The 13,328-nt window shown below is 44.5% G+C and overlaps 1 protein-coding gene across 1 annotated transcript in view; it reads right to left on the bottom strand.

The window, feature by feature from the left end:
• LOC135514085 (probable E3 ubiquitin-protein ligase HECTD4) overlaps window positions 1-13,328 on the bottom strand; it is a 68,616-nt gene that overhangs the window by 35,215 nt on the left and 20,073 nt on the right. The window contains exons 3-5 of the mRNA XM_064937279.1: window positions 4,772-4,861; window positions 4,536-4,663; window positions 1,417-1,525 (exon numbers count right to left, since the gene is read on the bottom strand). Coding sequence (XP_064793351.1) covers window positions 1,417-1,525; window positions 4,536-4,663; window positions 4,772-4,861 — 327 coding nt within the window. The remainder of the gene's footprint in view (window positions 1-1,416; window positions 1,526-4,535; window positions 4,664-4,771; window positions 4,862-13,328) is intronic.

The raw sequence follows: 13,328 nt of genomic DNA, 5'->3' as shown, positions 1-13,328 counted from the left end.
TAATGTCTTTGTGAGACGCAGAGTAGGTGAACGGATGATCTCCGCATGTATGATTCCCACCGTGAAGTATGGAGGAGGAGGGTGATGGTGTGGGGGTGCTTTGCTGGTGACACTGCCTGTTATTTATTTAGAATTCAAGGCACACTTAACCAGCATGGCTACCACAGCATTCTGCAGCGATATGCCTTCCCATCTGTTTTGCACAGTTTGACTTTCATTTGTTTTTCAACAAGACGATGACCCAAAACACACTTCCAGGCTGTGTAAGGACAATTTGACCAAGAAGGATAGTGATGGAGTGCTGCATCAGATGACCTGGCCTCCACAATCATCTGACCTCAACCCAATTGAGATGGTTTGCGATGAGTTGGACGCAGAGTTAAGGAAAAGCAGCCAACAAGTGCTCAGCATATGTGGTAACTCATTCAAGACTGTTGGAAAAGCATTCCAGGTAAAGCTGGTTGAGAGAATGCCAAGTGTGCAAAGCTGTCATCATAGCAAAGTGTGGCTACTTTGAAGAATCTCAAATATAAATTATATTTTGATTTGTTTAACACTTCTTTGATTACTACATGATTCCATATTGTCAGGATTTGGCCAGGGTTGTTCCGGGTTTTGGTCACTAGATGCCCCCATTGTGCTTTTTGACCTTATGTTTTTTCCCTTGTTCCCCATTATTATTTGCACCTGTGCCTCGTTTACCCTGATTGTATTTAAACCCTTAGTTTCCCTCAGTTCTGTGCTCTGTGTTTGTATGTTAGCACCCAGCCCTAGTGTTCTGTGTATTCTTGTCGATTCCGGTGGATGCTCTTGTGGAATTCTGTTTTTGTTTTCGAGTATCTCTTGAGGCTTTTTTGTGCTATTCCTACCACCTTTTGGATTTGCCATTTTTTGTATTGAAGGACTTCTCCTTTTTACTTTATTAAATACACCGTCTTAAGTACTGCTGTGTCTGCCTCATCTTCTGGGTTCTGCTGACTATTCGTGGCTCAGTTGGTTAAGTGACTGTTTCTCACTCTGGAGACCCAGGTTCGTAACCGGGTCCTGACACATATGTGTTATTTCATAGTTTTGATTAACTATTATTCAACAATGTAGAACATTTTAAAAATAAAGAAAAACCCTTGAATGAGTAGGTGTCCAAACTTTTGACTGGTAGTGTGTGTGTGTGTGTGTGTGTGTGTGTGTGTGTGTGTGTGTGTGTATATACATACACACATACACTTATGGACAACAACTCTTAGGCTTCTACTTCCAGCATATACATACATTTTCCTCTCACTCTCTCTCTCTGCATTATCACTCGGTCTGCATTATCTATCCATCTGCATTATTCCATCTAAATTTTCTCTCTGCGTTATCGCTCCCTCTGCATTATCACTCCCTCTGCATATGAAAGCAGGGGTGCCATGTTACCTCAGTGTCCCGTGCAAACCGGAGCCCAGCTTGCTGATTCCTCTCCCAAAGGAGTTAGTGGTGTAGAGATAGAGCCCGTCTGTGGCCAGACAGCGCCCCAGGTCTGTGTCTGCAACAGCAGGGAGGGAGGAAGAGACGGAGTGAGAAACAGCAGAAGAGGGAGAAAAACAGAAGGAGGGGTAAAGAAACAGGGAAGGAGGGGAAAGAGGGAGGACAGTATAGAGAGCACGGGACAACAACAGTGAAAGGGGTGAGGCAACAAGACGATGTCCATCCGTTTGCTTTCTCACATCTTCCCGCCAGTGTGAGAAACCATGGTGCAGGCAGCAGTGACAGTCATAGTATAGCCCTAATTGTCTGATTGATCATTGTGTTTACATATACTACTACTAATAATAATAATAGTAATACACTACATGACCAAAAGCTTTTTAATTCTGTCATGGAAATAATTGTATTTCCTATTACCACATCATATATGATTTATATGCCTTTAGTTTTCCATGTTGATTAATTCTGAAAAGCTATCCAAGGACTGTTCCATAAAGGTGTGTTTTAGGGTAGGATATTGTATTTTGTAGAATCCATTTTGTTTTCTTCCATACTTTTATAGTGTTCTTAACTATGAAGTTGTTAATGTTTTTAGCTTTATCCTTTGAAAATAGACAGGTAAAAAGATTCTGGGGATGAGCATGTGCATCTTCAATATGTACCCATTGTTGCTCTTTAGTACATTTAACTACACTGCTCAAAAAAATAAAGGGAACACTTAAACAACACAATGTAACTCCAAGTCAATCACACTTCTGTGAAATCAAACTGTCCACTTAGGAAGCAAAACTGATTGACAATAAATTTCACATGCTGTTGTGCAAATGGAATAGACAACAGGTGGAAATTATAGGCAATTAGCAAGACACCCCCAATAAAGGAGTGGTTCTGCAGGTGGTGACCACAGACCACTTCTCAGTTCCTATGCTTCCTGGCCGATGTTTTGGTCACTTTTGAATGCTGGCGGTGCTTTCACTCTAGTGGTAGCATGAGACGGAGTCTACAACCCACACAAGTGGCTCAGGTAGTGCAGCTCATCCAGGTTGACACATCAATGCGAGCTGTGGCAAGAAGGTTTGCTGTGTCTGTCAGCGTAGTGTCCAGAGCATGGAGGCACTACCAGGAGACAGGACAGTACATCAGGAGACCTGGAGGAGGCCAAAGGAGGGCAACAACTCAGCAGCAGGACCGCTAACCTCCGCCTTTGTGCAAGGAGGAGCAGGAGGAGCACTGCCAGAGCCCTGCAAAATGACCTCCAGCAGGCCACAAATGTGCATGTGTCTGCTCAAACGGTCAGAAACAGACTCCATGAGGGTGGTATGAGGGCCCGACGTCCACAGGTGGGGGTTGTGCTTACAGCCCAACACCGTGCAGGACGTTCGGCATTTGCCAGAGAACACCAAGATTGGCAAATTCTCCACTGGCGCCCTGTGCTCTTCACAGATGAAAGCAGGTTCACACTGAGCAAATGTGACAGACGTGACAGAGTCTGGAGACGCCGTGGAGAACGTTCTGCTGCCTGCAACATCCTCCAGCATGACCGGTTTGGCAGTGGGTCAGTCATGGTGTGGGATGGCATTTCTTTGGGGGGCCGCACAGCCCTCCATGTGCTCGCCAGAGGTAGCCTGACTGCCATTAGGTACCGAGATGAGCTCATCAGACCCTTTGTGAGACCATATGCTGGTGCAGTTGGCCCTGGGTTCCTTCTAATGCAAGACAATGCTAGACCTCATGTGGCTGGAGTGTGTCAGCATTTCCTGCAAGAGGAAGGCATTGATGCTATGGACTGGCCCGCCCGTTCCCCAATTTGCTTACCACCCCAACAGGTCCACTGATGATGCAATCGCCATCACACTGCCCTATCCCATCTGGACAAGAGGAATACCTATGTAAGAATTCTGTTCATTGACAATAGCTCAGCATTCAACAGCATAGTACCCTCCAAGCTCATCATTAAGCTCTCCTGTACTCCCTGTTCACCCATGAATGCGAGGCCATGCACGCCTCCAACTCAATCATCAAGTTTGCAGACGACACAACAGTGGTAGGCCTTTTTACCAACAACGACGAGGCGGCCTACAGGGAGGTGGTGAGGGCCCTCGGAGTGTGGTGTCAGGAGAATAACCTCTCACTCAACGTCAACAAAACAAAAGAAATGATCGTGGACCCCGCCATCCACATCGACGGGACAGTAGTGGAGAAGTGGAAAGTTTTAAGTTCCTTCTGCGTACACATCACGGACAAACTGAAATGGTCCACCCATACAGACAGCATGGTGAAGAAGGCGCAACAGCGCCTCTTCAACCTCAGGAGGCTGAAGAAATTTGTCTCGTCATCTAAAACACTCAAGCTTCTACAGACGCACAATCGAGAGCATCCTGTCGGGCTGTATCACCGCCTGGTACGGCAACTGCACCGCCCTCAACCGCAAGGCTCTCCAGAGGGTAGTGAGGTCTGCACAACGCATCACCGGGGGCACACTACCTGCCCTCCAGGACACCTACAGCACCCGATGTCACAGGAAGGCCAAAAAGATCATCAAAGACAACAACCACCCGATTCACTGCCTGTTCACCTCTTTAGCATCCAGAAAGCGAGGTCAGTATAGGTGCATCAAAGCTGGGACCGAGAGGCTGAAAAACAGCTTTTATCTCAAGGCCATCAGACTGTTAAAACAGCTATCACTAACATAGAGAGGCTGCTGCCAACATACATACTCAAATCTCTGGCCATCTAAATAAATGGACTTAATAAAGGTATCAGTTGTCACTTTAAATAACGGCACTTTAATAATGTTTACATATTCTACATTACTCATCTCATATGTATATACCATCTACTGCATCTTGCCTATGCCGCACAGTCATCGCTCATCCATATATTTATATGTACATATTATTATTCATCCCTTTACATTTGTGTGTATAAATAAGGTAGTTGTTGTGAATTTGTTAGATTACTTGTTAGATATTACTGCATTGTCGGAACTAGAAGCACAAGCATTTTGCGACGCTCGCATTAACATCTGCTAACCATGTGTATGTGACAATAAAATCTGATTTGATTACCTTTGCTCTCTGCCCCTCCATTACTGCTGTCAGGTGTAGGCAGCATGTCCTCAAAGCCCCAGGAAACGCTGTGCTTGCCCCCGAGCAGACAGGACGGGGAGCCTGGCCCCCCCTCCAGCACTAGGAGTCTGGGTGGGACAGACAGGGAGAGAAAGAGGTCACAACCACGACAAGACAAGGAAGGGACACAAGGGTGTCTCACCAAGCACATCCAGACATAAGGATACTAGACTCACTTGTAGAGCACATCAGCCACAGGGAGCTGGCCCAGGTCTGTCTGTTTCTGCAGCAGGTGAACAGTGTGGATAAAGGTCTTTAAGGACCCCCTGGAAACACAAAGCACGTGTGTTAAACTAGGGAAAGGGAGGGAGCGAAGGTCAGTGCAGTTGAGAGGTCTTCTCAGGTAGTTCCAGTTGTGTGCACTAGTGGGAATGTTGCTCCATGCTCCAGCTGTGTCGTGTATGTGTGTGTGTCGTGTGTGTGTGTATGCTTCTAGGAGAGTACAAAATGTTACTTTACAGTCATTCTAAAAATTGATAAAATTTTGAAAATCGGCATCCACACACAATGCCCCATAATGACAAAGCGAAAACAGGTTTTTGGAAATGTTTGCAAATGTATTAAAATTAAAAAACAGAAATAATTTTACATAAGTTTTCAGAGTCGAAATTGAGCTCAGGTGTATCCTGTTTCCATTGATCATCCTTGAGATGTTTCTACAACTTGAATTTGAGTCCACCTGTGGTAAACTCAATTGATTTGACATGATTTTGAAAGGCACACACTAGTGATGCACCGATATGACATTTTTCGCCGATACCGATATTTTCCTTGCCAAAACAAATTGATACCGATAATTGATTTTTACAATTTTAGCAGCTTTTTAATCATTCTAGTACAGTTAAATAGTTAACATGTAACAATATTCGTCTTCCTCTGACAAGGAGTATGAAGGATCGGACCAATATGCAACGTGGTACGTGTCCATGTTGACAATTTATTAACATTGAACACCAAAAATAAAATAACAAGGAGAACGAATGAAAACGAAACAGTTCTGTCTGGTAAAGACACAGAGACAGAAACAATCACCCACACCTAAAATGGGGAAAACAGGCTACCTAAGTATGATTCTCAATCAGAGACAACAAACGACACCTGCCTCTGATTGAGAACCATACCAGGCCAAACACATAAACACAACATAGACTACCCACCCCAACTCACGCCCTTACCAAACTAACACAAAGACATAATAAAGGAACCAAGGTCAGAACGTGACATAACACACACATGGACGCAGCGGTCTAAGGCACTGCATCTCAGTGCAAGAGGCGTCACTACAGTCCCTGGTTCAAATCCAGGCTGTATCACATCTGGCCGTGATTGGGAGTCCCATAGGGTGGCGCACAATTTGCACAGCATCGTCAGGGCCGTCATTTTACATAAGGGTTTGTTCTTAACTGACTTACCTAGTTAAATAAAGTTTTTTTATATATATATATATATATATACACACGCACGCACACACCAAAAAGTTTTTTTGTTGGCATTTACGTACGTCCCCATTACCAGTAAAACAATCTAAATCTATTTCTTTCACTTACTTGCTGTGCTGTTGCGTTGTTCATTTGTTCAGTCGTTTCATTCTCAATCAGGATATCTATGGAATGCCGTTTGGGTCTTTGCGTGTCAAAAAAGATACACATCAAATAACACGACATAATCTGTTTCAGTAGCTACGGTTAGCTAGCTAACAATATAGCAAGGTGTCGTCACCTAAAATAACCCTCATTTATAAGACAGTTCTTATTTGTTGAATGGTTGTCGGACCCATCTATGTGAAGCTAGCTACAATAAGGATTAGGCACAATAGTGGACCTTGCGGTTAGCCTTCAATATAAAAGAATGGCATAATGCTACTATGTGTATTCATATGCATCACTGTCAATGGCAGCGTAGCCTAGTGGTTAGAACTTTGGACTAGTAACTGAAAGGTTGCAAGTTCAAATCCCCGAACTGACAAGGTACAGATCTGTCGTTCTGCCCCTGAACAGGCAGTTAACCCACTGTTCCTAGGCCGTCATTGAAAATAAGAATGTGTTCTTAACGGACCTGCCTAGTTAAATAAAGGTAAAAAAAAACTTTCTTTTGAAGGCAAACAGCAAATTCCACTATTGTGCCTAATCCTTACTGTGGCTAGCTTCACAACACATAAACCGGTCTGGTCAAGACCCACAAGCCAGATGAAGCTAGCTGGCTGCTTATAACGTTAGCTTTGGGCAACAGCTGGCTAGCTATTTATTTTCATGAACTGAAGTTCAATTTCAATAGGCGAACAACAATACTTACTCACAAGGATTCCTAAATCATGGCTAAGAATAATGACAATGACTGCAGTTTCTACTGGTTATTGTTTTTAGGATGGTTGTATTGGTGCTATCTAAATACCAAGCTAAAATTAGCTAGCCCAGAAGTTGCGAGCGAACAAATTATGTTTTATTACCAATGCGGGATTGTAAACGCATCATTCGTGGCCTCTGTTTGCTTGTTTGCTGACTTTTTTGTACAGCTTTGACAGGGCTACTGTATCTATTTGGACATGCAAAGACCCTAACGGTGTTCCATAGTATGTATGTCGTGAAGCTAATAGCAGTGACGCTATTACTGTGTACCTCCGGTAGGGCAACATCTGAAAAATAGCGCACTTGGTAGTGTGTACCGGTACTCGACCAGTCAGAAAAAACCAAAATCACCAACAACAGAACGGTATATTGTCAAGGGTTGTCTCGCAGAAATATTCGTACTTTTTCAAATGACTGCTCAACTTGTTGACTGCTCGATCCACACAGCAGACATTGTGTGGGCTAGGTTAGGAATGCTGTGTTGAACATGTTGTGCAAAGTTTTATATGCCATTATTACGTCATTATTACGTCATGCACAGTACCTTTGAAATCAGTTTTTAACATCGGCATTAAACTAGACATCGGCCAATACCGATGTTGGCATTTTTAGCTAATAACGGCCAATTCCGATATGTTCACCGATATATCTGGCATCCCTAGCACACACCTGTCTATATACGGTCCCACAGTTGACAGTGCATGTCAGAGCAAAAACCAAGCCGTGAGATTGAATAGACACAGGATTATGTAGACACACAGATCTGGTCTAAGGGTACCAAAACATTTCTGCGGCATTGAAGGTCCCCAAGAACACAGTCCATCATTCTTGAATGGAAGTTCGGAAATGCAGAGACTCTTCCTAGAGCTGGCTGCCTGGCCAAACTTAGCAATCAGGGGAGAAGGGCATTGTTCAGGGAGGTGACCAAGAACCCGATGGTCACTCTGACAGAGCTCCAGAATTCCTCTGTGGACATGGTTGTCCTTCTGGAAGGTTCTCCCATCTCTGCAGCACTCCACCAATCAGGCCTTTATGGTAGAGTGGCCAGACAGAAGCCACTCCTCCATAAAAGGCTCATGCCTTTTGCCAAACTCCAAGCAGGCTGTCATCAAAAGGACTCTCAGACCATGAGAAACAAGATTCTGTGGTTTGATGAAACTAAGATAGAACACTTTGGCCTGAATGCCAAGTGTCACGTCTAGAGGAAACCTGGCACCATTTTTACAGTGAAGCATAATGGTGGTAGCATCATGCTGTGGGGATGTTTTTCAGCGGCAGAGACTGGGAGACTAGTCAGGATTGAGGGAAAGATGAACAGAGCAAAGTACAGAGAGATCTTTGATGAAAACCCACTCCAGAGCTCAGGACCTCATACTAGGGCTAAGGTTCACCTTCCAACAGGACAACGACCTTAAGCACACAGCCAAGACAATGCAGGGGTTGCTTCGGGAACAAGTACCTAAATTTCCTTGAGCGGCCCAGCCAGAGCCCGGACTTGAACATCTCAGGAGAGACCTGAAAATAGCTGTGCAGCGACGCTCCCAATCCAACCTGACAAGAGCTTGTGAGGATCTGCGGAGAATTGTAGCGTCACACCCAAGACTCAAGGCTGTTATCGCTGCCAAAGGTGCTTCAACAAAGTACTGAATAAAGGGTCTGAATACTTATGTAGATGTGATATTTCCATTGATTTTTTGTACACATTTGCAAAAAAGAAAAAGAAATGTTTTGCTTTGTCATTATGGGGTATTATATTTAATACATTTTACAATAAGGCTGTAACGTAACCAAATGTGGAAAAGGTCAAGGAGTATTTGAAAGACATTGCACTGTATTTGAAAGACATTGAAGTTATCATTGTGTGTCAGAGTTTTTGTTTGTGCCTGTGAGTGTGGCTTAGGTAACTGTATTCACATGAGTCTTGCTGGTTCCCACATGTAATAAACAACAGATGATTCAGCCTGGAACCAGCATCCCCCTCCTCACCGCAGACCACTTTACACTAACACATTAACAAGACGTGGTGTGATCATAACAACATACAGGAACTCAAGTCCTTCTATTCACCTGACTTCGAATTCCTCACAATCAAATGTTGACCGCAATATCTATCAAGATAATTCTCTTAGATTATAATCACAGCCGCATATATTCCCACCCAAGCAGACACATCGATGGCCCTGAACGAACTTCATTTGACTCTATGTAAAATGGAAACTACATATCCCGAGGCTGCATTCATTGTAGCTGGGGATTTTAACAAGGCTAATCTGAAAACAAGACTCCCTAAATTCTATCAGCATATCGATTGTGCAACCAGGGTTGGTAAAACCCTGGATCATTGTTATTCTAACTTCGGCAATGCATATAAGGCCCTCCCCCGCCCTCCTTTTGAGAAAAGCTGACCACGACTCCATTTTGTTGCTTCCTGCCTATAGACAGAAACTAAAACAGGAAGCTCCTGCGCTCAGGTCTGTTCAACGCTGGTCTGACCAATCTGATTCCACGCTTCAAGATTGCTTTGATCACGGGGACTGGGATATGTTCCGCATTGCGTCAAACAACAACATTGACGAATACGCTGATTCAGTGAGGGAGTTTATTAGCAAGTGCATTGGCGATGTCATAACCACAGGAACAATTAAAACATTCCAAACCAGAAACCGTGGATTGTTGGCAGCATTCGCGCGAAACTGAAAGCGTGAACCACTGCTTTTAATCAGGACAAGGTGACCAGAAACATGACTGAATACAAACAGTGTAGCTTTTCCTTCACAAAGGCAATCAAACAAGCTAAGCGTCCGTATAGAGACAAAGTGGAGTCGCAATTCAACGGCTCAGACACAAGAGGTATGTGGCAGGGTCTACAGTCAATCACGGATTACAAAAAGAAAACCAGCCCCGTCGCAGACTAGGATGTCTTGCTCCCAGACAGACTAAACAACTTCTTTGCTCGCTTTGAGGACAATACAGTGCCACTGACACGGCTCGCTACCAAAACCTGCGGACTCTCATTCACTGCAGCCGACGTGAGTAAAACATTTAACTTCTTCGATATAGGGGGCACTCTTTTAATTTTTGGATAAAAAAACATTCCTGTTTTAAACAAGATATTTTGTCACGAAAAGATGCTCGACTACGCATATAATTGACAGCTTTGGAAAGAAAACACTCTGACGTTTCCAAAACTGCAAAGATATTATCTGTGAGTGCCACAGAACTGATGCTACAGGCGAAACCAAGATGAAATTTCAAACAGGAAATGGCCCAGATTCTGAAGGCGCTGTGTTCCAATGTCTCCTTTTATGGCTGTGAATGCGCCAGGAATGAGCCTACACTTTCTGTCGTTTCTCCAAGGTGTCTGCAGCATTGTGACGTATTTGTAGGCATATCATTGGAAAATTGACCATAAGAGACTACATTTACCAGGTTGCCCGCTTGGTGTCCTCCGTCAAAATTATTGCGTAATCTCCAGCTGCGTGCATTTTTCCATTTTCTTCAGAGGAGAAACACAACTGCCACAAATGATTTATCATCGAATAGATATGTGAAAAACACCTTGAGGATTGATTCTAAACAACGTTTGCCATGTTTCTGTCGATATTATGGAGTTAATTTGGAAAAAAGTTTGGCGATGTAATGACTGAATTTTCGGGGGGTTTTCTTAGCCAAACGTGATGAACAAAACGGAGCGACACAATTCTCCAACACAAATAATCTTTTTGGAAAAACTGAACATCTGCTATCTAACTGAGTCTCCTCATTGAAAACATCCGAAGTTCTTCAAAGGTAAATTATTTTATTTGAATGCTTTTCTTGTTTTTGTGAAAATGTTGCCTGCTGAATGCTAGGCTAATGCTATGCTAGCTATCAATACCTCTTACACAAATGCTTGTGTAGCGATGGTTGAAAAGCATATTTTGAAAATCTGAGATGACAGTGTTGTTAACAAAAGGCTAAGCTTGTGAGTGAATATATTTCTTTCATTTCATTTGCGATTTTCATGAATAGTTAACGTTGCGTTATGCTAATGAGCTTGAGGCTATGATTACGCTCCCGGATACGGGATTGCTCGACGCTAGAGGTTAAACGTGTTAACCCTCGCAAGACTGCAGGCCCAGACGGCATCCCCAGCCGCATCCTCAGAGCATGCGCAGACCAGCTGGCTGGTGTGTTTACGGACATATTCAATCAATCCATATCCCAGTCTGATGTTCCCACATGCTTCAAGAGGGCCACCATTGTTCCTGTTACCAAGAAAGCTAAGGTAACTGAGCTAAACGACTACCGCCCGTAGCACTCACTTCTAACATCATGAAGTGCTTTGAGAGACTAGTCAAGGGACCATATCACCTCCACCCTACCCGACAACCTAGACCCACTCCAATTTGCTTACCACCCCAATAGGTCCACAGATGACGCAATGGCAACCACACTGCCCTAACCCATCTGGACAAGAGGAATACCTGTGTGAGAATGCTGTTCATCGACTATAGCTCAGCATTTAACAACATAGTACCCTCCAAACTCATCATCAAGCTCGAGACCCTGGGTCTCGACCCCGCCCTGTGCAACTGGGTACTGGACTTCCTGACGGGCCGCCCCCAGGTGGTGAGGGTAGGTAACAACATCTCCACCCCGCTGATCCTCAACACTGGGGCCCCACAAGGGTGCGTTCTGAGCCCTCTCCTGTACTCCCTGTTCACCCACGACTGCGTGGCCATGCACGCCTCCAACTCAATCATCAAGTTTGCAGACGACACTACAGTGGTAGGCTTGATTACCAACAACGATGAGACGGCCTACAGGGGGAGGAGGTGAGGGCCCTCGGAGTGTGGTGTCAGGAAAATAACCCCACACTCAACGTCAACAAAACAAAGGGTATGATCATGGACTTCGGGAAACAGCAGAGGGAGCCCCCCCCTATCCACATCGAACTGACAGTAGTGGAGAGGGAAGTAAGTTTTAAGTTCCTCGGCATACACATCACAGACAAACTGAATTGGTCCACCCACACAGACAGCCTGGTGAAGAAGGCGCAGCAGCGCATTTTCAACCTCAGGAGGCTGAAGAAATTTGGCTTGTCACCAAAAGCACTCACAAACTTTTACAGAAATTTGTCTCGTCATCTGAAACACTCAAGCTTCTACAGACGCACAATCGAGAGCATCCTGTCGGGCTGTATCACCACCTGGTACGGCAACTGCTCCGCCCATAACCATAAGGCTCTCCAAAGGGTAGTGAGGTCTGCACAATGCATCACCGGGGGCAAACTACCTGCCCTCCAGGACACCTACACCACCCGATGTCACAGGAAGGCCATAAAGATCATCAAGTACAACAACCACCCGAGCCACTGCCTGTTCACCCCACTATCATCCAAAAGGCGAGGTCAGTACAGGTGCATCAAAGCAGGGACCGAGAGACTGAAAAACAGCTTCTACCTCAAGGCCATCAGACTGTTAAACAGCCACCACTAACATTGAGTGGCTGATGCCAACATACTGACTCAACGCCAGCCACTTTAATAATGTATAAATTGATGGAATAAATGTATCACAAGCCACTTTAAACAATGCCACTTCATATAATGTTTACATACCCTACATTACTCATCTCATATGTATATACTGTACTCTATACCACTACTGCATCTCGTCTATACCGTCCTGTACCATTACTCATTCATATATTTTTATGTACACATTCTTCATTCCTTTACACTTGTGTGTATACGGTAGTTGTTGTGAAATTGTTGGGTTAGATTACTCGTTGGTTAGTACTGCATTGTCGGAACCAGAAGCACAAGCATTTCGCTACACTCGCATTAACATCTGCTAACCATGTGTAAATGACAAATGAAATTGGATTTGACATCATTCTCACCAGCTGGTGACATCACAGTGCACACACAAAAAACGCAGTACAGCACGCCCATACTATCAGAGAGGGAGACAGATAATAGCCTAGCTCTTTAACTAGCCACCACTGTTGGTGTAGACAGAGCACTAGGACTGGATGATTCCCTGACACAATGGGCTCTCAGGCTCTACAGAGGGGACACAAAGGGGGGATGGTTCTGGTTTTGACAAGTCAAGCTCAGTTGTCAACAGCAGAAGCCGGGCCGCAGCCAGTGAAAAAAAAGGGTTCTTTCCGATGTGAAACACACAAGACCCCAGTGCAACAAGCATCACTGTCAAAGCAAACAAAATAACTGAAAGGCCTTTTTCAAAGAAAGAATCTTAAAGGGCACTCTATTTAGTGAACAACAGGCGCTGGCAACAACAAGCGCTGGCAACAACAGGCTACGACAGGCGCAACAGGCTACGACAGGCACTGGCTAGCTACGACAGGCGCTGGCTAGCTACGACAGGCGCTGGCTAGCTAC

Source organism: Oncorhynchus masou, chromosome 25 (genome assembly GCF_036934945.1).
Source record: "Oncorhynchus masou masou isolate Uvic2021 chromosome 25, UVic_Omas_1.1, whole genome shotgun sequence".
NCBI classification, from domain to species: Eukaryota; Metazoa; Chordata; class Actinopteri; order Salmoniformes; family Salmonidae; genus Oncorhynchus; species Oncorhynchus masou.
The sequence above is the reverse complement of the archived record's forward strand: the minus strand, read 5'-3'. Positions and strand labels throughout refer to the sequence as shown.